The sequence below is a fragment of the Astatotilapia calliptera genome, chromosome 13, assembly GCF_900246225.1.
Source record: "Astatotilapia calliptera chromosome 13, fAstCal1.2, whole genome shotgun sequence".
Classification (NCBI taxonomy): Eukaryota; Metazoa; Chordata; class Actinopteri; order Cichliformes; family Cichlidae; genus Astatotilapia; species Astatotilapia calliptera.
This window is the reverse complement of record NC_039314.1, coordinates 1,115,314-1,141,480: the sequence shown is the minus strand read 5'-3', so window position 1 is coordinate 1,141,480 and position 26,167 is coordinate 1,115,314. Positions and strand designations below refer to the sequence as shown.

The following is a 26,167-nucleotide window of genomic DNA, read 5'->3' as shown; positions in this document are numbered from 1 at the left end:
AAAGGGTGGTGTGCAAGACAACTCTGTCTCTATCTGTACCAAGACTACTCACTGATATTTGCAGAGGGGAGGAGCAGACTTTATCTATAAGCAAAGTGAACAGATTCTTTTGTAGCTGATTCATCAGTTTTTATTTTCTATAAAGTGTCTCATTCTGGCTTTAACTCCCTTATAGGCAGACTACAGAACCACCACTGGCAGCAATAAATAATTAAAGTAATTGATTTCTGTATGACTTTATCAGTCTTTTTCATTTGCTTAGCAGTACCTACTAAGATGTATAAGGATGGTACTGTGACTAGTTGGCTAATCGCTAATCATCTGTTGCAGTGTTCCTATAGTTTCATTACTGAGTTTCATCAGTGATGCTATGCCCAACTTACACGGTCCATAACAGCATTCGACATGTTTCTCATTCAAAAGTTGAACAACTTGAGCAAGATGGTGTTTAACAATACACTGGAAGAAATAGATTTAGATGCAAGGTTTAATGCTAAACGATTTCTAAGTAGTGAGGTCCAGGGCTCCATCGCAGACACATGCACAGGAATCTCTTTCTGTGCAAGTCAGTTTCCACTTTCAGGTCCCAGCACAGGACAAAAAAGTCTTGGAGCAGCAACAGAGCTGCTCTATGTTAAGTTCAACATGTATTATTTATTTGTATGTATGTATGTGTGTATGTATGTATGTATGTGTATAAATAATACATGTTGAACTGAACATAGATATAAAATCATCTAAAAAAATTTCAACTAGTAAAAACAGACAAGCAGCTGGTGTTAAATATCACAATTTGTGGTTTATTATCAAGGGGTTTAATGTACATTGTATTATGAATTCATAGAAAAAGCTATTTATTCATGTACATATTACAAATACATCAGCTGTCTTTTGTTTAAATGTACACAAGGTTCTTCTCTCCGATCACTGCCTCATAGCAGCTTTGCAACCTGGCAAGACTTTGCAGTGAAATACAGTTAAGAGAAGTAGGAAACAAAACACATGTGAATTCAGTCCCTTCAAGACACTGAGGGAAGTACTACCAGGTAACACAACAACCTGCTTGTAAGAAACAACATATTTGTAAGAGACATGGAAGGTGGCTTTGGCTATGTTTCAGACAACCAGTAGTTCTCTAACTGCATCTGAACACCCTTACAAAAGCTTATTTCAAAGACATTAGCTACTTTCTTTAAAACAACAAGTGCATATTACATATCTGGTGATGCTGTGGTGTAGAGACAAGCTCGTTTTTTTTCAACAGATAAAGGCATGGCAATGGAGGAAGCAAAGGATTGGACAGCTGGCTTCTTCACAGAATTAAATATCCACAATCAGTTTGATTGGGTACAAAATACAACTTGATCCCCCAGCACGAGTCCATAGGGTTTGTCAGTACGATAAATGAGCAAAATGGTCTGCTATGATATACACAAAACCCCACTTAAACACAGAATTAAGCACCAGACAAGACATAGATTTTATACAGTTATGTAGTTTCTCCCCTCCACGTAGGCACCATGTTGTACATTAGGCTGAATCTTCATCTCAAGTAAATTACTGTTTGTTTCATTTAGTGTGTGTCATATACAGTGCAGAATATATGGGCTTTGATTAATGACGAGTGTGTGAGTACTTGTATTTCTATACTTTTAAGGACCAAGCATCCTCTCTGAAATCAGAAAGCGTTTTGGCAGAAGACACACTGGCTGACGTGCATTTTGTTTAAGGTTGCAAGTATGGGCTTTATCAATTGTTGGCATCAGATGTTGAGCTGGATAGAGAAATAACGGATGGCTTTTTCAAAAAAATCAATCAAACACAAAGCAGTGACAGATCAGTGACACAGCACAATAAATATGGCGGTTAAAAAAAATCCCAGGGTTACTTGATGCATGTATTAGACATGCTAGCAGCAGGAGCCGAGGAAAGGAGCCACACTGTTCGCTCAGGTAACCAACTTTGGTCCAGCTTTGGGAAATACCAAAGCTACGAGATCATTTGTTGTAAAATTTGGTACAGGAATGAATTTTCTGTGCATCATGTTCCTGCTGATTTCAGTGAAGTCTTCTTTGGGTTGACCACACAGTTTGGAGTATTAGCATCTCCACACCAGAGGCCAGATTTACTAAGCACTAAATTGGTAGTCAATTTTTAGTGAACTGATAACAAAAGAAGTGCAGGTGTCACAAATTTATCGCTCCCTGGAAAGAGAATGGCCATTCAGTCCAAATGAAAGGCAGCTAAAAGAGGATCTCGATGTTCTTCTGCGAGAAGCTGATGGAAACTGCGTCGAGTTTTGGAGGCGGATCAGTACATTAATGAAGTTAGTGTGCCACATGTCTTAATGTGCAAACAGTTTTTTTTAATCTGCATATTATACGAGGCTGCAGCAATTTATTCAAGTCAAAGGAAGGGATCTGACTCTCAGACAATTCCTGCAACAATCACAAAATCCATCCTGTGATACCTGATCAACATATCAGTTTTGACTTGCTCTTATACACTTCAGCTCTGAGTTGTATTTATAGCTTTATGTGGACAGACATTTTAGCATGTTATGTAACACATGATATGGGAAAAAAGAGGCAAAACATTTGAAAGTGAAACATGTAAAGGCTTCTGTGTTCACTGTTTAGAAAAAACCCCCAATAACACCTTTACCAGAAACATCCGAGGACCGTCTCTGAACATTTGGGCTGAAGAGCTACAGGTCGAAGCTTTGCTACATCTCAGGGCACTAAACACTTACTCTGATAACTCACTTGTATCCCAGATGAACTGGCAACTACCACATCAACAAATCACAGACACATGTTAAACAGCAATGCAATTAATTGCCTGTAACCTTCCTCAAATTCCATTTACTTTACCTCTTTATTAGTAAATCTACTGGTACTGGTGCGCTGTAAATGAATGCGTGTGAAAGACAGTCCAACCCCTGGCACATGTGCCAGTCACACTGAATGTTTAGATCTTCTGGAGCTTTTCCAAACTCAGTGTTGCTGATTAGTCAAACACAATGACATTTTCAACAGTGCTAATCCAGTTAGCAAACTGGCACTGTTACACAACTGTTACATTTATGTTTTTGGAAAACCACTGGAAGTTTGGACCAGTTGGAACAGCAAAAGAGATTTTGTACAACTCTGTTTCCGTGCAACAATGAGTTTTTGCACATCAAGTTTTCAGTTATTTAATACAGAGCAGCAGAAAAGAAGCACAATTTGCCACTATCAGACTTTCTTTCTCCAGTAAAAATGATCTGTGTGTAATGGTTGTTTAGGTGTTTTTACAGCACATAACGTTTTTTGTAAATAGCAGTTTGTGTTTGTCCATATCTATCGTTTTATACATCTGGAAACTAGCTAAAAAAAACCCACCCACAATGATGCTTTAGATGATGTGTAAAAAAACATTTCCCCGTAGGCTTTCTTTAAAAGATACATCTGTTCAAAACCAAAACTCAAATTCAATATTTGTGCTGGTGTTGGTAAATATTCATTAAAAACAATGGATAATAATAGGCCCTGCATTTATACCACTTACATACAATGTATAGGAGGGCTTTATTTAACAAAAACACACAAAAACAAACAGCACTAAATGAAGAAAGCCCAACAAAATGAAATGTGAGAGGAAGTGAACCATAAGGCTGTAAAGCAGGAGTGAAAAAAGATGCTGGTACAAAGCATATGACCATCATTTTGGCAGCTCAGCTGATGGCTTAGCTGACACCCATCTACTCATCCAGTTTGCTAATCACTCGGGCTTTGCCATTTCTGCTTTTTACCCCACTCACAGTTGCTATGCATCTGTAAGCTGCTTTGCAACCCACTTCCAGGCCAGCTGCTCTTTCCATGCCGTCTCTGGCTTGACCAGTGTCTTATTTGTTTTGAGTGATGTCTGCTTGGTGCTATTGATTTTGCTGCCTCTGGCTTTTCACTTTCCACGAGGAAGAGTGACAGGTTCCACACGCTGCCACAAAAAAAATTACTGCATTTCTAATTATAGTGCCCTTAAAAGAATTATGCCTCCAGAAATGTATAAAAGAAATAAAGGTACACTAACCAACACTAACTTATTCTAACTTTTGTTACTTTGGGATTGTTGCTGTATGCTACAACCAAGGCCAGCAGTTCAAATTAAGATTGCTGTTGACATTTTGAGAATGAGTGAAAGTGGTGTGAGGACGTCCTCACAAGTATAGTAATACAAGATTATGCATGTGGTTTTGGTGTCTCTTGTCGCCTCCTGGTCAGTCCACGCTCACTGTGTGTGTGTGGATGTCTGGTGTTTTTCCGCCTCCACGCAGTAGTTGGGTTTGTCAGAGGCCTTAAAGCCTGGAAGACACACACACTGGTAGGAGCCCACATTATTGATGCACCTGGCGTTTTTACACAGTGACATCCGGTTGTTTAGTTCTAAACACTCGTTAACATCTGTGGACAGATGTGACAGAAAAAGAAGGTTGGATCAAAATGTTTTCTTTGTGTTACAGTTTAGGCTGTATGCGTGTTTGCTCTCCTACCAATGCAGGTCATGCGGGACAGGTCCAGCGTATATCCATCAAAGCAGTCACACGTGTAACCCTCCTGAACCCGGACACACCGACCGTTCTCGCAGCCGTTCAGTATTCCGCACTCCTCTGCTCGCAAACCCTCAAAAGCTCTGTATGGGTCTGAGCCACGTAAAACACAGTGTTTCACTTAATATCAGAGAAGACACCATTCCTGGATGAAAGCAGCTGCCCTCTATGGCACAGGTCATACACTATATGGATGAAAGCACTGGGCTCACAATTACATTTTTTTGAAGTATGATAAAAGTGAACTTCTGGGCTTTTCAATTGCAAATGGAAGAACTTATTTGTGAAGATGTCATGAAAGTGAATATTGATAAAACAATCCTTTCTTGTAGCACTATTCTGTACTTCTGTTAACATCAAAACTGCAGAAATACTCACACTCTTCAATATCATAGTGGGGACGTGCTTCAAGTGATAGAGAATAGTCTGGTGTCACAGCATATTCATGAACTGGACCTGCAACAAGAGCGTCACGACCGTACGGCCGCCGCCCACCACTCAGAGGAAGGTTACACATGGAGGCGTAGTCCTCTGAGACGAGAGAGAGAGAGTGAGAAAAACGACAAATCACTGAGTAAGAAATGCCAGGACCTGGAGCTGTTCAATGACGCAATGATCCCTACAGACACTATTTAAGACCTTTTTTTTGCCTGGAAACAAATCCCTGTTCTTAAAAACTTTGTATTTCCCTTTAAGTCTTAAATGTAAGCTTTACTCCCATATTACAGCTCCTCCTTTACCTGGAACTCTACAAAAAACAATAAATAGGGCAAAGTCTAATATGATGGGGAAAGTAAGCAACAAACAATGCAGTTCTTTCTAAACACTCGGTACATTTGACAGAACCAATTCTTGAGTTACAACATCAGAATTCCTCAACACAAGGTCTGGAAATAATCTGGTTTCTTGGAGCTAAATCTACCACCTCTTGTATGAGAGAAACAGCACTTTTATTTTGAGTTTCCAACTTCTGTAGATCCACTAATGTAGTTGGAATATATGTAGACTTAAAGCTTATACTTCTATGTAGGTCAGGAATCTGCACCTGCAGTTTCCATTACATACATTATGTGTACATATGAATCAGGTAAATCTTATGGCAGGTACTGTTTTACCTGGGCGTTATCAGCTGACATGATGATGAAGGATTCATAACTGCATGTAAGTGATGCTAACAGTGAGATAAGCAGGCCTTGTGGAACAGTTTTTTCCGACACGTTCACATTTCAAACACATGAATTATTTAATACCCGAAGGCATTTTGTTTAAATCGCTTTGTTTTATCAGTTCTGAATTTCCACAGAAATAAACGGTAATTTAATTAAACGCCCCTACACTGAAACATTGTCAGAGATGTAGTGTAACCTAGTAATTCACAAAAACCACAAAGATAAAATGAATGTTTAAAATATTCATCTCACTTGTCATTTTTTAATTCAATGGAACAGTTGTTTGTGTCAGTTCTCATAAAGCTCCAACAGTCCCACAAAACTGACATCACTGACATATCATCTGATTTATAAATGCAACGTGTGTGTGGGTGGGTGTACCTGTGTCTCTGGAAGGACACAGGGCACATTGCATGCCCCAGGCATATCCGTGCAGACAGCAGCACTCGGTGTACGTGGTCTTCTGGTTAGGACCAAGTGGATTGATGCACATCATATTTCTGACCTCTTGCCAGCAGATGTCCCCATAGTCTATCTCCTCCGTTTCACGTTGGTCTGCAAACACACACATTGTCACCTATAAACTTTGATAAGCTTGGTGTACTTTCTAACATAAGGATAAATGTCTTGCAGCACATGGAATTTAAAATGGAAAACACACGCCACGCACAAAGTGGGGGAGAAGATGTGCTGAAAAAATGTATAAAAATAAAAATCAAGAGATTAAATGGATCTGATGAGGAGTAGGTATACGCAAAACATCACACACTTTGCTTTATCAATCTTCAGGTAATATCTACAGACTTCATGTAAAGTCTATCAGTACACATAACTGCATGTCGACACCCAGAAAGTGTTTGCAAAGCTCCTTTACAGACACTTTAAGACATTAACCCAGGGAATATTCATATTGAATTCTGTTTTTTATATACAGTATTATTTACAGTTATAGAGCTCATTTAAAAAAGATAAACAGCTGTTTTGTTTTTACTTCTAGTTGTAAGTCCACGTGAACATTAAGGAATATATTGTGTAGAATGATGTAGAGCAGTGTTTCCCAAGTGCTGTGCCGCAGGCGTGTCGTGAGAAATGATCAGGTGTGCCGTGGAAGCTTATCTGGTTCCACCTGATTGGTACTCTAAGCAATCAGCGTGAGTAATGGGCAGAACAATTACATTCTCTTCCACTAGAGGGCAGTACAACTTCCTGCTCTAAATAAATGGGTCGCCAACAGCCAATAACACAGAAGAAGATGAAGAAGAAATTACATAATAGTCATGCTATGAATTAGACAGCACAGTGTAATAACAATAGATACATTTTTGAAAGAAAAAGTGGTCAGTCTGACCCGGGTCCGGGAGAAATTCCCACCCAGATGAAGGCCCGAACATGAGTAGTGGTTAGAAGAAGCAAAAAAGGTATACTGGGGACAAACCAAGCCAATTCCACTATACCTGATGTGTGGAGAAAAATAATCAATGTGCTTTTTGTGATATTTTTTTTGGTGGTGTGCCGTGTGATTTTTCTATTGTGAAATATGTGCCGTGGCTACAGGAGGTTAAGCCGAAATGTGGCAGTAGGAAAATATGTTGTTCTCACTCAGAGAGACAAGTCAGTCATATGTCTACCACATGGATATGAAGCTGGACAACGATCCCTCATGTAGTTGTTTGTTTTCCCAACATTAAGCAACTTGAGTTAATAACATACAGTATATTACCGGTAAGAGTGCATCCTAGGAAAAAGTTCAAAGTAAATACATAACATAACATTAACACCGTTAGATAGAAAAACATTTTACAGTTTAAATAATGTCATATTAAAAATTAATATATTGTTTTGAGAAAAAAAATATGGGAAGACAAACAGGATTCTGAGTCATGATTTTTCATTCTTGAATACAGGGAGTAATCTGCAGTTTTATGTCAGTGCCAGCAGAGGTCACAATAGGACTTGAAAAAAAAATCAAAAGCTGGCTCCTGAATCAAAAGATGAGACGATGCATTCCCAAAACGGTGTGCTTTCTATTTCATGACACTGTCATTCAAAAAATGCTTTAAAGAAGTGAACAATTACATTTAATTGTGCGATAAACTGAAATGATTTTACATCAGTAGCTAAAAGTTAGTTTTGGCACTGGCGGTTAGGTTTCATAGATGACCACGTGAAGAAGAATGGCGACATTTAGATTTGAAAAAACGTGAATTTTTTTTTTTTTATGTAATTATGTGGTCTTGAAATGGCGAACAGAAAACTTTCCAGCCACCTCAGGATGGAAGATGCGGCGGTTCCCAATGGGGAATCGTGGGGCTTATACACAAACACATGTATGAGCCATCTGTGTTCAAACACTTCCCATCAACACACAGCGACTCATCCAGACACTCATCGACGTCTACAGTAAAGACAGGCAGAGAAAAACACCACAACTTAGAGGATGTTATGCCACGACGTGGAACAAATGCTAAATGCTGCAAATTGATTCCAGGTTCTTTTGACCTTTCATCATACAATGAAACATTTCTACAACCCTAACCCTTCAGTGCTTCTCAACCGTGTTGGTGGAGAAGGTGTATTTAGTAAGTCAGGGTGCATGAAACTGCGTCACTCTGTCAGGACTTTGTGAGCCCTTCAGCTAAATCAAGCAGAGTATAAAACACGGGACATGTAATCACACCATCCCAGGATCAAATGTGACTATGGACACACACTGCCTGTGATTTACTCTCTGTAAACTGATACTGTTAGTTGTGTCAGTAAATACCGTATTATCTGAGCAACGATAACACTTGGCTCCTTTCTCTGTGTGCACATCTGTCTGTTTTTCCTCACCTCTGCACTCCAGTTTGATGGGGTCGTAGTCCTGTCCGGTCTTGCAGTAACACTCGTAGCTACCCTCAGTATTCATGCAGAAGCCTCCTTTACACACCTCCTGACCAAACAGTGAACATTCATCTCCATCTGAAAACACACACAGTATTAATACAGTCTCCTTAATACAGGCCTTAGCCACTACACAGTACTATCTGTACAGTGAGTGCCATAAAATACTATATTAACATGTTTTACAGCTAAACTAAAGCCTGATTTGGCCTCTGCTAAGAGAAATGCATCTTTCTGCAGCATAACTACACACTGTTTCAAAGCTGTGTGAACAAGACAAAAAAATCCATTCAGTTGATTTAAAAATCTTTGCTCAGCATACTATAAAACGTTTCCTATGACTGAGTAAAAATAATCTGTGTTAGGTTTATATGCATGACATGAATGGCTGTAGACTTTTCTTACCCCTGTAGACATCAGAAGTGGGTACTCCATACAGGAAGTCTCCATTGGGAATAAAACCTCTTCCAGATGGACACATCTGGTTAAACTGGTCTGTAAGAGGACAGACACATGTTTGCAACAATCCTGTATGCACACTGGGTAAGATATAAACCCAGTATGTGTTGTGGTTTTCATGTCAAGAAAACAGTTTCGGTGCAACTTTTTTGCACTGAAAATTGAATTGAATTTTTTCAAAGTGGGTTGTAGTATACAGCACTTTAATTGGTCAGTAAGACTAAAAAGCACTCTATAAAGCTTTCCATTTACCTCAGGACCACGAGGAGATAATATACTGAGAGGAGCTATAGGGAGACATAATGTGAAAAAAGGTGAGGAGGTTGTGTTTTTCCATCCTAGTCACCTTGCTTTGGATAATGAAAAGCAACCTTTTTGTTCAAATGTGGTATGCTGGGATTTTTAAACCCACTCAGAATACTGTGTAGGTGCCTCTGGTGAGAACACTATGTATATTTCATTATCCTCCTTGAGCTTACCTGTGCCATTGACAGGACAGGGATGCACCTCACAGTTATCACCCCAGCCAGCTCCCAGCGTGCAGCAGCACTCCTGCAGTGTAACATGGCTGGTCAGTACACTCTCACACAGGTTCTCGTCATTCAGACGGTAGTAGCACTCCTTCCGCTCCACCAACGGTGCTGAAAGACAAATGAAGGAGTTCAGTCAGCCCTACTATTCTTTTACTTTTCTGTCAAAGCACTTTGCAAACTTCATTCTTAAAGCTACAATATAAATAAAATGAGCATTATTATTATATATGTACTTGTAGTGTTGCAATGAAAAAAGCCTCCCAAAAAGCTCATGAGCATGTGCAGTGGACTGCACAACGCGACAGAAAACCTGGAGGCGAGAAAACTGTTTTGGCTTATATACTGTATATAAACTGGGCAATCTAAGAAATAAGAAAGCAACTACAAATCAGTACAATTTCTCCATTTCAAGATTTGGTACTAAGTTGGAGAAATATATAAAGTATAAAGATTTCCTGCCTGTACCGTCACCAGTGCAGGAGCTATTTAAGGAGAGGAGGTTGTTCTTCTTTATCAGTGTTTAAACATTTAAACATTTAAACAGCACAATACAGACTGCTGAATGCAGACAAATAACTGTAAGAAGAACAATATCAGCTCCTGCAACATTTATGTTTCTAGCAATGAAGTTAAATGCAACTAATCGCCTCCATGATATCACAACTGGAGCAGGTCTTGGGGATTAATACATTTTAAGGATCGCTTTACTTACTTTGGTTTGACAAAAGCTTCACTGATCAGATTATTCAATAAGATGCCAGAAAAAACACAGTTGTTTATATGAAAATAAATTCTACACTTGTACAGTAATGTCTGGACGTAGTTATGGAGCCTCGTCGTTCTTTCATGTGTTGAAAGGAACCCACTGTTATTTTCATGGGACGGTGTCAATGGCAGTGTAATGAAACCAGCTGTGCATTGGTCTATCTTCAACTTATTTGTCAATCTGAAGTCACCTGTGGGAATCGGCTCGCACTTGGCGATCATGCCGTTGTATTCTTGGCCACTAGGACACTCGCACTGGAATTTACCATCCCTGTTTACGCACTGCGCCTCTCCACAGACATTGCCCAGCAGCGCACACTCATCCACATCTGTGGAAAAGTCAAAGAATGTATTAATAGAAGATTTGTTCATATTTGAATGAAGTTCATTTGCTTTGATAGTTAAGCTAAGTAGCTGATAAACACAAAACAGAAAAAAAAACCTAAATACGAAATATGTTAATCGATTGTATATAAGTGACTCAAATTTTATGTTTGAAAAGGAGTAGGAAGAGGAAGAGACTTATATGATACTACCCATTCTTCCTATATCAGGGTGGGGAACTCCAGGCCTCAAGGATCGGTGTCCTGCAGGGTTTAGATCTCACCCTAGGTCACCACACCTGAATCAAATGATTAGTTCATCACCAGGCCTCTGGAGAACTTCAAGACATGTTGAGGAGGTCATTTAGCCATTTAAATCAGCTGTGTTGGATCAAGGACACATCTGAAACCTGCAGGACACCGGCCCTTGAGGCCTGGAGTTGCCCACCCCTGGTGTATATCATTAGTGTGTTATCTGTTGAAGTTGCACAGTGAGCTGTGATCCTGCTAGCTTTAGTGATTTTTAAATACAGGCTGATTCATCTTCTGTCATTTTACATCTATTTGGATTTTAAAAAATATCTATACTCACAAATAGAGCATAGACACATTTAGACACTATTATTTACACTATTTTGCCAACTGTCTGGCACACTGCCACATGTGGAAACTGTTTCAGATAATTAGTTCACTTTGCAATCAGCCTAAGCACTATAAATAAGCTACAGGTAAGCTGTCCGTGTGGAGTACAATGGAGTGAGCAGGAAGAGTGAGAAGAGTGAGAATTAGAGGAGGCCGAGGAAGAGGACGTGGAGGTGAAGAAGTAGGACGAAGAGGATGGCAAGGACAAGGAGGTGAAGTTAGAGAAAGAGGACAAGGAGGAGCAAGAGGAGGATGAGGAGGGGGAAGATGAAGGGTAAGAAGAGTAAGAAATAGAATTACTGATGACATCAGAGCTACAATAGTGGACCATGTAATCAACTGTGGAATGACCCTGAGGGAAGCTGGCCAACGGGTTCAGCCTAACTCGAGCCGCTACACTGTAGCGAGCATCATAAGGACATCTTGAAATGAGAATCGGTGAGCACAGTCACTTTGCACTAGGATTTGTAGCACTGCCGTATGCTAATGAGGAACACGACAATACCATAGATGTAAAAATACTGAAATTGTTACTTTACAGAATTGCTAGACGAGCAGATGCTGGGGGCAGAGGAAGCATGTTCACTGCAGACCAAGAAACTCATATAGTCAATACGGTGATTGCAAATAATTCCATAAGGCTACGCAAAATTCAGCAGCGCATAATTGAGGATGATTCCACCTTCCAAAACATACAAAATGTGAGCATTTCTGTATGAGGTCGTGTACTTGCCCGCAACAGAATCCGAATGAAACAAATCTACAGAGCACCTTTTGAAAGAAACAGTGAACGTGTAAAACAGCTGCGATATGTGCAGGTAAGCTATAGTATCACTGGTACTGAATCTGGAAGTGCACACTGTAGTGCTGTGCATGTGCCTGCTGTGCTGAATTTGTTTTGTCTTGTCTAGAGAGCGATGGAGCTAGAGGCAGATGGGTCGTGAGCAGTTTTTTGTGGATGAGGCTGGTTTTCACCTCACTAAGACAAGGAGACGTGGCAGGAACATTATTGGACACCGTGCCATAATCATGTCCCAGGACAACGTGGTGGTAACACAACTATGTGTGCAGCTATAAGTCAAAATAGTGTTGCTCACCATCATGCAACCATGGGCCCATATAACAATACACACATTACATTCCTGGACACCTTACAGGACATGCTCACTAATGTTCAGAGACCAGAGCAGACCAGATACGTTATCATATGGGACAATGTTAGTTTCCATAGGGCTGCTTTGGTCCGCAACCGGTTTACAGATCACCCACTCTTCACTGTACTCAACCTCCACCCATACTCTCCATTCTTGAATCCAATTGAAGAGTTCTTCTCTGCCTGGCGCTGGAAGGTCTGTGACCGTCATCCCCATCAACGCATAGCCCTTTTACAGGCAATGGAGGAGGCATGTGGGGATATTGACCAGGCATCATGTCAGGCCTGGATGCGCCATTCCACAAGATAATTTCCCCGGTGCCTTGGACTAGAGGACATTGCATGTGATGTAGACACAATTTTGTGGCCGGACCCAGAGAGACGACACGATGTAGACTGATTTCTTTTCTTTCCTCAGTGAAATTACTATTTTGTTTTGACTTGGAAATAAACACTTGTGTTTATTTTGATGTGTGTGAATAAACACCAGTACTTGAAGTTTGGATCCCTCCATGTTTACGGACCTATGACAAAAGTATGACCTCAAACTGACATGGCCTACTTTGTGCACAGAGAAAGCAAAGGCCAGACGTGTTTTCTATTCATACCTTCAGTGTGTCGTTGGTGCATTATGTGCTTATTAATGTGATAGCTTGTGTTAACTGTTTGATACGAAAACACCATTTTTACGAAGGTTTGGAGAGTTAAGCAAGGGTTATTAGCTTTTGTAAGAAAACTTCAATGTTTTGCTGATTTGGTGAAGGGTTTTCTTATTTCTGTGTAGAGTTTTGCAAAAATAGTCAATAGTTACAAAAAATGAGCTTAAGCCATCAGAAAAAACTGTAATTCTTCAAAAACTGAATTCCTGGCAGTGTCTGCATTTCGCTGAAAATAAACTGTGTCATTCAAATACACAGTTTATTTTCTTTCTAATTCATTTATTTTCTTGTTTTAGGAGGACAGTTTCTTTTTTGGGGGGTTACAAATGTCATTATTGTTGCTGGTTTGTCACACTTTTTTTCTGTGGTGATAAAGCCTGATGTTGTTTATATACTAAAGGAATCCTGTCACCTCGACTCACTGGGTTCCCTCCATTTTCAACAAGTGGGGTTTAACTTCCAACCCTGCAATAATGATTTCATTCATCCTAGTGTCGTTTTTCCAAGTCCTCTGTTCTCTTTTCTAGGAGGTAAATTTGCTTATCCTTCTCAGCAATCTGTATCAGTAGATCCACCAATTCCAACATACTTTTCTGTTAGAGATGGACCTCTTTATGCTTCATATAGCTGATACACCTGATGGGTGCTCTTGGGACGACTTTGAGGATTTCAGTAGCTGAAGTCCAGTCTAATGGTAAATTGACTGGTTCTCTTATAGCACTTTATTCAACTTCACCCATATTCACACAAGCACTTTTTTCTCTACAGGCAAGTGCTTTCACACCCCGATGAAAGCATCACAGAGGATCTTGGGATTTAGTATTTTGTCCAAGGAAACGTCGGCATGCAGCCTGGGATGGATCCACCAATCTCCCACTTAGGAGATGGCCTACACTACATCCTAACACACAGCAACCAGAGGAGCAAATAGTCTATTCATTCAAGACAAGTATCAAGCTCTTGTGCTTGCATATTCTGATCTCCAAGGAAACAAAGTAACCTTTATTTAAAGCTTCCTTCCACTTGGAAGGTACAGTATAGTCGTGGTTAAGGGGAAGCCCCTTTTGAAAAAATGTAAACTAACTGCCAAATTCATAAGTCAGAAATAAACACATAAACTTTCTTTTAATATTCACTCTTCACTCAAGTTGCTTGATGAGTTGCTCAGGGTTTAACAGAAATATTACAGAGATTACGACAGGTATCGACAGGCCAAGCGGAATGCGGCTCGGGCAGTGGCTGAAGCAAAAACTCGGGTGTGGGAGGAGTTCGGAGAGGCCATGGAAAAAGACTTTCGGGCTGCCTCGAAGAGATTCTGGCAAACCGTCAGACGTCTCAGGAGGGGAAAGCGGTGCTCTACCTGCACTGTGTATAGTGCTGGCGGAGCGCTGCTGATGTCGACTGAGAAAATAGTCAGGCGGTGGAAGGAATACTTCGAGGACCTCCTTAATCCCACTGACACGTCTTCCGAGGAGGAAGCAGAGTCTGGGGATGAGGGGAATGACCCGCCAATTTCCGGGGGCGAGGTCACTGAGGCAGTTAAACAACTCCTTGGTGGCAGAGCCCCTGGTGTTGATGAGGTCCGCCCCGAGTTCCTGAAGGCTCTGGACGTTGTAGGGCTGTCCTGGTTGACACGCCTCTGCAATGTTGCGTGGAGATCAGGGGCAGTACCTGTGGACTGGCAGACCGGGGTGGTGGTCCCCATCTTCAAGAAAGGGGACCGGAGGGTGTGTTCCAACTACAGGGGGATCACACTCCTCAGCCTCCCTGGGAAAGTCTATGCCAGGGTGCTGGAAAGGAGAGTTCGTCCGTTAGTCGAACCTCAGATACAGGAGGAACAATGCGGTTTTCGTCCTGGTCGCGGAACACTGGACCAGCTCTTTATCCTCTCCAGGATACTTGAGGGTGCATGGGAGTTTGCCCAACCAGTCTACATGTGTTTTGTGGACTTGGAGAAGGCATTCGACCGTGTCCCTCGGGGTGTCCTGTGGGAGGTGTTGCGGGAATATGGGGTGTCTGGCCCATTGCTACGGGCCATTCGATCCCTATACAACCGTTGCAAGAGCTTGGTTCGCATTGCCGGCAATAAGTCGGACTCGTTCCCGGTGGGTGATGGGCTCCGCCAGGGCTGCCCTTTGTCTCCGGTTCATAATTTTTATGGACAGGATTTCTAGGCGCAGCCAAGTGGCGGAGGGCTTTCGCTTTGGTGGCCTCAGAATCTCATCTCTGATTTTTGCAGATGATGTGGTTCTGTTGGCTTCATCGGGTGAGGGCCTCCAGCTCGCACTGGAGCGGTTCGCAGCCGAGTGTGAAGCAGCGGGAATGAGGATCAGCACCTCCAAATCTGAGGCCATGGTTCTCAGCCGGAAAAGGGTGGAGTGCCCACTCCGGGTCGGGGATGAGTTCCTGCCCCAAGTGGAGGAGTTCAAGTATCTCGGGGTCTTGTTCGCGAGTGATGGGAGAAGGGAGCCGGAGATCGACAGACGGATTGGGGCTGCAGCTGCAGTAATGCGGACGCTGCACCGGTCCGTCGTGGTGAAGAGGGAGCTGAGTGTAAAAGCGAAGCTCTCAATTTACCGGTCGATCTACGTCCCTACCCTCACCTATGGCCACGAGCTGTGGGTAGTGACCGAAAGAACGAGATCGCGGATACAAGCGGCAGAAATGAGCTTCCTCCGAAGGGTGGCTGGCCTCTCCCTTAGAGATAGGGTGAGAAGTTCGGCCATCCGGGAGGGGCTCAGAGTAGAGCAGCTGCTGCTCCACATCGAAAGGAGCCAGCTGAGGTGGTTCGGGCATCTGACAAGGATGCCCCCTGGGCACCTCCTGGGTGAAGTGTTCCAGGCATGTCCCACCGGGAGGAGGCCCCGGGGCAGACCCAGGACACGCTGGAGAGATTATATCTCTCGGCTGGCCTGGGAACGCCTTGGTATTCCCCCGGATAAGCTGGAGGAGGTGGCTGGGGAGAGGGAGGTCTGGGCCTCTTTGCTTAGGCTGCTGCCCCCGCGACCCGGCCTCGGATAAAGCGGATGAAAATGGATGGATGGATGGATTACAGAGATATTAAGCTCTTAGGAAAGATGACATACTAGTAATATTACAGGGAGTGCAGAATTATTAGGCAAGTTGTATTTTGAGGAATAATTTTATTATTGAACAACAACCATGTTCTCAATGAACCCAAAAAACTCATTAATATCAAAGCTGAATGTTTTTGGAAGTAGTTTTTAGTTTGTTTTTAGTTTGAGCTATTTTAGGGGGATATCTGTGTGTGCAGGTGACTATTACTGTGCATAATTATTAGGCAACTTAACAAACAACAATATATACCCATTTCAATGATTTATTTTTACCAGTGAAACCAATATAACATCTCCACATTCACAAATATACATTTCTGACATTCAAAAACAAAACAAAAACAAATCAGCGACCAATATAGCCACCTTTCTTTGCAAGGACACTCAAAAGCCTGCCATCCATGGATTCTGTCAGTGTTTTGATCTGTTCACCATCAACATTGCGTGCAGCAGCAACCACAGCCTCCCAGACACTGTTCAGAGAGGTGTACTGTTTTCCCTCCTTGTAAATCTCACATTTGATGATGGACCACAGGTTCTCAATGGGGTTCAGATCAGGTGAACAAGGAGGCCATGTCATTAGTTTTTCTTCTTTTATACCCTTTCTTGCCAGCCACGCTGTGGAGTACTTGGACACGTGTGATGGAGCATTGTCCTGCATGAAAATCATGTTTTTCTTGAAGGATGCAGACTTCTTCCTGTACCACTGCTTGAAGAAGGCGTCTTCCAGAAACTGGCAGTAGGACTGGGAGTTGAGCTTGACTCCATCCTCGACCCGAAAAGGCCCCACAAGCTCATCTTTGATGATACCAGCCCAAACCAGTACTCCACCTCCACCTTGCTGGCGTCTGAGTCGGACTGGAGCTCTCTGCCCTTTACCAATCCAGCCACGGGCCCATCCATCTGGCCCATCAAGACTCACTCTCATTTCATCAGTCCATAAAACCTTAGAAAAACCAGTCTTGAGATATTTCTTGGCCCAGTCTTGACGTTTCAGCTTGTGTGTCTTGTTCAGTGGTGGTCGTCTTTAGCCTTTCTTACCTTGGCCATGTCTCTGAGTATTGCACACCTTGTGCTTTTGGGCACTCCAGTGATGTTGCAGCTCTGAAATATGGCCAAACTGGTGGCAAGTGGCATCTTGGCAGCTGCACGCTTGACTTTTCTCAGTTCATGGGCAGTTATTTTGCGCCTTGGTTTTTCCACACGCTTCTTGCGACCCTGTTGACTATTTTGAATGAAACGCTTGATTGTTCGATGATCACGCTTCAGAAGCTTTGCAATTTTGAGACTGCTGCATCCCTCTGCAAGATATCTCACTATTTTTGACTTTTCTGAGCCTGTCAAGTCCTTCTTTTGACCCATTTTGCCAAAGGAAAGGACGTTGCCTAATAATTATGCACACCTGATATAGGGTGTTGATGTCATTAGACCACACCCCTTCTCATTACAGAGATGCACATCACCTAATATGCTTAATTGGTAGTAGGCTTTCAAGCCTATACAGGTTGGAGTAAAACAACATGCATGAAGAGGATGATGTGGACAAAATACTCATTTGCCTAATAATTCTGCACTCCCTGTACTTCTGTAAAGTTTCCAGAATAAAAGTGATCGAAGGTTGTATATGAAAATTAAAGAAGGTGACTGTTGTTGTCATTTGACCCTGAATAAATAACTATGAATTGAACTAACTGAATTTAACATAAGAAGAGAAGAGGAGAAGGAAGCCAGAGAGGAGACACACATTCTGAATGGTTAGCGGTAAACCATCACCGTTGGTTTTTAAGGAGTGTGTGTGTGTGTGTGTGTGTGTGTGTGTGTGTGTGTGTGTGTGTGTGTGTGTGTGTGTGTGTGTGTGTGTGTGTGTGTGTGTGCGCGAGTCCATCTTTGCTAGCCACAGCACAGTGATGGTTTGGCAGGAAAGAGGAGGCAGCTGGCCGGACTGAAAGGGTGGGACCGAGCAGTAGTGCCAAAGGACAGACGAGAAGTGTGTTTAAGTGTGTATAAAGCACATACTGTACTTTGGTAGTTCTGCTACTGTATTTTATGTTTGCTGTGCATTGGGGTTTTTATGTACCTGTATGTGAATCTTTCTGCCAGGGTTATGATAGTGGAAGTCACCTTTAACAGTAACGAGTTTGGAGTTGCATGGGCCCAGTTAGTCCTGAGAAACAACCAGCACCCATCAACACTCATGTATTTCTCATTGTGAAACACAACTAAGGCCAATAAGGGCAAGTTTTCAGTGCAAAAACAAGCAAAATCATTTATGCAAAATCTTGGTAGAAATGTGGCGCATGGGCAAATCAAGGCCCCATTACATTTTGGTCACTTCTTTCAAAAATCTGTTGAGGTGCTCTTGTAGTAAATTTGTCAGTCAAATTTGTGTTCTTGAAGGTTTTTTTCTGTTCAGTGTCTCCTTTGTATTTTCGTGATCCTTTGTATTTGACATAGTCATTATGACATATTAAGATATCTAAATCAGTTGCACAGTTTTGGATGGCAGCTTCCCATCATAGCACGTTATTAATATACAACTTGCAATCAGTATCAGCTCTAAAAGCCTTATCGATTGATTGATATACACCAAAGCTCACACACTTACCCACACAGCCTTCGCCATCCCATGACTCCTGGTAGCCCTGCTCACAGAGGCATTGGTAAGAACCCAGTCCATTCTCACAGAAGCTGTGGGGGCCACATATTGTCTCATTGAGTCCACACTCATCAATATCTGAAAACCAAATAAACAACATCAATTTTTTATTTCTTTTTCGTGACTTTCTCCAGCCTTGACTCTACATCACTCCATAAAATATTATCTTTGCTTTCTGACATCTTACTGTAGAGGCAATCATCTCATTGCAGAACAACTCCATTGTAGTTTTATGAAAATCAAATATTTCTACAATGTTTGCACTCTGACACACACACACACACACACACACACACACACACACACACACACACACACACACACACACACACACACACACACACACACACACACACACACACACACACACACACACACACTGGCTTCATAAAAGCAGACACCCAGACACTTGAGTCTGAGCACCCTGCATAAATCATGAGGCAAGAAGCAACACATTTCCCTCCTAGTCTAGACAGCAGGCTCAACAGCTTCCGTCTTCCGTCCACTTTTTCTCTCATGTTTCTCTTTTCTCTCTGTTTTTCTATAAGACAGCAGAAGGCATTTAAACCTCATGACCACAGAGGCCATGACTCCTGCCCCGGTGCAGAAAGTATGAAAACATGAAAAAAATTCCTCAGAGACATGGAGTTATGGACACACATAAAGAGAGCATACTTAACAACAATGGCAGTAACACTTTGAACATTGTATGTAGTTCAGTGTTGATACTGAAGCAAAGACTGAGAAGCCCACTTTAATAAACAGTCATCTGAAAGTAATGACAGCTTTGGAATTGGCTGATCTACTGTAACTGAGCAAGAAACGCATATTACAAATGTAGGTGAACAAAGGAAAATATTTATTTAACCTTTTCTCAAGTTCACAAGTACCCACCTCTCAGTTAAAGCAGGGAATACACAATCCACAACATACAACAACAGCATGTCATCTTTCATTTATCGTGTCAGGGAGACCCTCTCGCTAACAGTAGAGTTGAACTATGCAACAAGATTCATCTGTACCAGAGGAAAATACTAAAATAGACAGACTTCTAAATTATTTAAAAAAATGTAAATGCAAAATTATTCAAATGTTTACAGAACAGAAGTTAGAGGGCAGACAAGATAAAAAAATAAGCTCAGGCAGTATTACTTATTGGAGTATAGCAGGGTAGAAGCTAACAACAGTGCATCAAGTCAAGTCGGTCCAGAAAAGTTCCAGAACGTTTCTTCACGGTTAAAAACTATTGAACGCTGAAACTAGCTCACTGAAGCACATAAAAGAAAGATAAGACTGCCACCTCATACATGACCTAGGGTCCATTAGATAGATTTTGGTTGAGTTGGACTGTAGAATGAAGGAAAAGCCATCCACATATGCTCAGCATATGTGGGAACTGTAGGACATGTGTTCTGTTTGGAAACTGTTGGAAAGCCTGCATTTGATGATCTCATGAAGCTGGTTCACAGACACACACACAATATGAAAAAAGAAATGAAAGCAAAACCATGTTTGATTTTAAATTTGGCCTTTAATGGCACTTCCTTACATACTTCTAGACCGCTCCTAGATCTGTTGCTACTTTTAGAATACTTCACAGAAGTCCTATTCTGAGCACATTTGCAATTTCACCATAGACCTCAAAGTTGGACATAAAGCAAAAACCATCTGCTGGGTCAAATTAAAACACAGTATCCAAGCACAAAGGTAAGGTCAGGAGCACAATTGGAAGTGTCCTCGTTGCTTTTTACCTCCAAATTTATCCCCTGCAAGCTGACTGTCAACAAAGAGTTCAAATGCAGATACAAATTGTGTCAAATGTATCTGCAGTTTGTGTCATTGCGCTACTTGCGAGCAGATCATGCACACAGTGATCCAAATGAAGCGCAGCAGTGTGGAGGTGCACACGGAGATGATCTTGATGGGTAGATTTTGAAATCATGAAACTCTGATTCCTACAGTGACTAGAATTTGTGTGTTATGCTGGCATGGTGTGGGTCCATGTACCATTTCTGTCCCGATGGGAGTGGCTTCTTCCAGGAAAACATGGCCCCCAACCAGAGGGCATGAGTGCTCACATGAAATGTAAGATGTAAATATTATTCTATGGCCTCTACAGTCACTGGATGTAGGACTAAAAACACCTTTGGGAGTGCTGTCCACCGCCATCACCAAAACACTAAATAAGGGGAATTTATCTTTACATTTTTTTTTATAATAAAAGTATTCGGGGGCGATTGTGGCTCAAGAGTTGGGAGTTCGCCTTGTAATCGGAAGGTTGCCGGTTCGAGCCCCGGCTTGGACAGCCTTGGTCGTTGTGTCCTTGGGCAAGACACTTCACCCGTTGCCTACTGGTGGTGGTCAGAGGGCCCGGTGGCGCCAGTGTCCGGCAGCCTCGCCTCTGTCAGTGCGCCCCAGGGTGGCTGTGGCTACAATGTAGCTGCCATCACCAGTGTGTGAATGTGTGTGTGAATGGGTGGATGACTGGATATGTAAAGCGCTTTGGGGTCCTTAGGGACTAGTAAAGCGCTATATAAATACAGGCCATTTACCATTTTTACCATTATTCATTCATCACATGCCATCAGCAGCCCAACACCTAAAACATTTAATTCTGGTAATTTGGGGAAGTATGGAGAATTTACATAGGAAAACTACACTTAAACATTTATATGGAAGATATTAGTCATGGTGAATGGACTGGTTCTACCTGGGCATTTAGAGCGCTTTATGCAACAATAATCACATTCATTAAACATCTGGTTGCTTGGAAACAGCATGTTTACATCGTATATGTGTGCCTTGTCAGTGCCATTGCATCTTACCATCACAGGATGGCATGTGGAGGCTAGCAGTGAATCCACTGTCGCACACACACAGATACGATCCTTCTGTGTTGAGACATTTGCCATGAGGGGAACACAGCTCTGTGTCGTCGGCACACTCATCGACATCTGCGAACACACAGCGTGAACAGAGTTTGTGTCATTCCATACAACGAGTCTACATCCTTTGTTTAAAGAAGCAGCTTACCACTGCAGATGGTGCCATTGATCTGCCGGTACCCCTGTGGGCAGGTACAGGTGTAGGAGCCCAGATTGTTGACGCACTCTCCCACTTCCTTACATGGCCTGACTTCCTCTGTGCACTCATTCACATCTAAAACATCAATAACACAACACAGGTTTTTTGATTAAAGTGATATGTTCTGATTATTTTGACAGATTTGATCAAATCCTTATTATACATCCGTCCCGACCCGGACAGCTTATCCCTGTCAAGGTCGTGGGGGGGAGGGTGGAGCCTACCCCAGCTACCACAGGGCAATAGGCAGATTACACCCTGGACAGGTTGCCAGTCTGTCACAGAGCTAACACATAGAGACAGACAACCATTCACACTCACGGGCAATTAAGAGTTACCAATAAACCTAACCCTACTGACTGCATGACTTTGGACTGTGGGAGGAAGCCAGAGACAACCCAGGCAAGCACGCAGAGAACATGCAAACTCCACACATAAAGACCACGGTGAGGCAACAGTGCTAATCACCGCACCACCGTGCTGCCCATTGTCTATTTGAATGTTGCAGCAGCAAGTGGTAGCAGAACGGTGAACAAGCTGCCCACAGGCCAGGGCAAGAACAAAACTTTCAGGTAAATAAATCATTGTAATGATGTCTTGATGCATTCTCAATCATCCAGGAAAGTAAATCTCCAAAAGTTGAATCTGTTCATCTGGACGTAGCGTTTTGTGGGAGAAATGTTTCGTCACTCATCCAAGTGACTTCTTCAGTCTCAGCTGACTGCAGGTTTCAATCTTATAAACAGTACATTTGCATGATGACTGAAACCAGCCCACTGAAGGAACAATGGGCTGGGAGGTCAGAGAGAAGGACAACCGCTGCCCAAGCGACCCCTGTAGTGATCCCATTTGTGTCAGGAGTATCCGAGCAGTTGAGACACATTTTTTCTAAACACCGTGTCTCTGTGGCTTTTAAACCCCAAAACATGCTGCACCAAAAATTGGTCCAGCCCAAGGATCAGGTCCCCCGACACAAACAGAGTAACATAGTGTACACTGTTAAGTGCCAGGAGGATTGTCAGGATTTATACATCAGGGAAACCAAACAACCTCTGGCGAAGCGGACGGCACAACACAGAAGAGCTACCTCGTCAGGCTAGTGGACACTCTTTCAAAGATGAGGATGTACACATCCTGGACAGGGAGGAACGCTGGTTTGAGCGCGGAGTCAAGGAGGCCATTTACGTGAAAAGGGAAAGACCATCTCTGAATTGAGGAGGGGGCTTAAGGGTACATCTTTCACCATCTTACAATGCTATGATTGCAGCCATTCACCAACTCTCTGTGAATGGTACTCATGGCCATTGATCAGTGGTCTTTGATCAGTGGGTTTTGGTTAGTGGTTGTTGATCAATGGTCATGAGAATTTGCATATTAAGATTAAGGAAGTGACCTCCCAGCCCATTGTTCCTTCAGTGGGCTGGTTTCAGTCATTATGCAAATGTACTGTTTATAAGATTGGGGAAACCTGCAGTCAGCTGAGACTGAAGAAGTCACTTGAATGAGTGACGAAACATTTCTCCCACAAAACGCTACGTCCAACTTTTGGAGACATTGTGATGATGTGTTCTTCAGCCATGTTATGAGACATCGAAGACAGAGTATTTATACAAAGGATCTGAAATGCTGCCAGAAGGTGGCTGGATGTTCTATCACGACAATTTCCATGACCTACCAGCTCTTTCTGTCAAATCTGGACACCTGTGACTTCTATCGTTTCCCTAAAATGAAATTAAAGCTTAAAAGATACTTTTTCAACATGGTCTAGAAGAAGCACATGCACTAAAAGGTATCACTGCACAAAGCGTCGTCAAGGGTAACGGGGGTGAAGTTTTAATCAAAAAATCAAGTAAGTACTTGGTATAACAATTTTGACCTCTATGGATAGATTCTCCATGTATAACAACCCTGCAGTTGATGATTAATAAGTCGCCCATTCGGATATTGTTATGCTATAAAGGCTCCCTTGATTGACAGTTGTGGGTCACTAATTAGCAGACATTTATGCCTCCATGTTGCATCCATACAGTTTAAGGATTCAAGGCTAACTAAGCTTGCTACTGAAAACTGTATCCTCTCATCTCTACACCAACTTCTGCCTCAAAATAAAACATCAAATCAGATTCCAAAACTACAGTACTAATGCAGAATGCATATAGTTTCACCTTATTTATTCTCCCATGAAATGGAGGGAATATGTAACTGCTTCCATTTGTTTGTCTGTCTGATTGTTAGAGGTCCTCAAAATATCATATTTAAATTTTGTTGTTATATCAGCTTGAGCTGATATATTTTTGGTGAAAATTGGGAGAAGGTCAAAAAATCAATAAAAACTTTATGTTACCCACCTGCATGCACAGATTGATATCTACAAACTTTGCAACAACATAGTAGGACTTTGGGGACCTCGGAAAAAAATCTGAAGAAACCATATTAAGCAATATAGCTTAATATCTTAAAAATCTACAGCTTATAGATGACAAAGATTTCAGCCATTTCTGCTCCAATTATATGGGTAAAGATAACAAAATATCATACCATCACACTGGTCTCCAGCTGGCGATAGTCTGAAGCCTGGCCCACACACACAGAAAAAGGAGCCTTCAGTATTCTGGCAGTGGCCTCTGACACAGACTCTCTGATCCTGGCACTCATCTATATCTGAAACAACACAAACAACAGGGTTAAACTTGCATGGATTTCTCACACAGCAGATGAACAGTGTGCTGAGGGGCTTCTCTCAATGAATAATTATTTAAGCAAACAAACTGGTTGAGACCGACTGTCTGCAGTGTTTCTTCACATACAGTGAAAACAGTGAGCGCACTGATTTATACAGGGAGTGCAGAATTATTAGGCAAGTTGTATTTTTGAGGAATAATTTTATTATTGAACAACAACCATGTTCTCAATGAACCCAAAAAACTCATTAATATCAAAGCTGAATGTTTTTGGAAGTAGTTTTTAGTTTGTTTTTAGTTTGAGCTATTTTAGGGGGATATCTGTGTGTGCAGGTGACTATTACTGTGCATAATTATTAGGCAACTTAACAGAAAACAAATATATACCCATTTCAATGATTTATTTTTACCAGTGAAACCAATATAACATCTCCACATTCACAAATATACATTTCTGACATTCAAAAACAAAACAAAAACAAATCAGCGACCAATATAGCCACCTTTCTTTGCAAGGACACTCAAAAGCCTGCCATCCATGGATTCTGTCAGTGTTTTGATCTGTTCACCATCAACATTGCGTGCAGCAGCAACCACAGCCTCCCAGACACTGTTCAGAGAGGTGTACTGTTTTCCCTCCTTGTAAATCTCACATTTGATGATGGACCACAGGTTCTCAATGGGGTTCAGATCAGGTGAACAAGGAGGCCATGTCATTAGTTTTTCTTCTTTTATACCCTTTCTTGCCAGCCACGCTGTGGAGTACTTGGACGCGTGTGATGGAGCATTGTCCTGCATGAAAATCATGTTTTTCTTGAAGGATGCAGACTTCTTCCTGTACCACTGCTTGAAGAAGGTGTCTTCCAGAAACTGGCAGTAGGACTGGGAGTTGAGCTTGACTCCATCCTCAACCCGAAAAGGCCCCACAAGCTCATCTTTGATGATACCAGCCCAAACCAGTACTCCACCTCCACCTTGCTGGCGTCTGAGTCGGACTGGAGCTCTCTGCCCTTTACCAATCCAGCCACGGGCCCATCCATCTGGCCCATCAAGACTCACTCTCATTTCATCAGTCCATAAAACCTTAGAAAAACCAGTCTTGAGATATTTCTTGGCCCAGTCTTGACGTTTCAGCTTGTGTGTCTTGTTCAGTGGTGGTCGTCTTTCAGCCTTTCTTACCTTGGCCATGTCTCTGAGTATTGCACACCTTGTGCTTTTGGGCACTCCAGTGATGTTGCAGCTCTGAAATATGGCCAAACTGGTGGCAAGTGGCATCTTGGCAGCTGCACGCTTGACTTTTCTCAGTTCATGGGCAGTTATTTTGCGCCTTGGTTTTTCCACACGCTTCTTGCGACCCTGTTGAGTATTTTGAATGAAACGCTTGATTGTTCGATGATCACGCTTCAGAAGCTTTGCAATTTTGAGACTGCTGCATCCCTCTGCAAGATATCTCACTATTTTTGACTTTTCTGAGCCTGTCAAGTCCTTCTTTTGA

At 42.1% G+C, this 26,167-nt stretch overlaps 1 protein-coding gene across 7 annotated transcripts in view; it reads right to left on the bottom strand.

Moving 5' to 3' along the window:
* Positions 1-779: 779 nt before the first annotated feature.
* The window catches only part of ltbp1 (latent transforming growth factor beta binding protein 1), a 132,830-nt gene continuing 107,442 nt past the window's right edge, over positions 780-26,167 (bottom strand). For all 7 annotated transcript variants that reach the window (XM_026190474.1, XM_026190476.1, XM_026190475.1 and 4 more), the window contains 12 exons: positions 24,530-24,652; positions 21,941-22,066; positions 21,733-21,861; positions 18,857-18,985; positions 10,589-10,726; positions 9,579-9,740; positions 9,046-9,135; positions 8,590-8,718; positions 6,139-6,312; positions 4,967-5,119; positions 4,532-4,681; positions 780-4,442 (listed from right to left, as the gene is read on the bottom strand). In XM_026190474.1, coding sequence (XP_026046259.1) covers positions 4,270-4,442; positions 4,532-4,681; positions 4,967-5,119; positions 6,139-6,312; positions 8,590-8,718; positions 9,046-9,135; positions 9,579-9,740; positions 10,589-10,726; positions 18,857-18,985; positions 21,733-21,861; positions 21,941-22,066; positions 24,530-24,652 — 1,676 coding nt within the window. In that variant the 3' untranslated portion in view covers positions 780-4,269. The remainder of the gene's footprint in view (positions 4,443-4,531; positions 4,682-4,966; positions 5,120-6,138; positions 6,313-8,589; positions 8,719-9,045; positions 9,136-9,578; positions 9,741-10,588; positions 10,727-18,856; positions 18,986-21,732; positions 21,862-21,940; positions 22,067-24,529; positions 24,653-26,167) is intronic.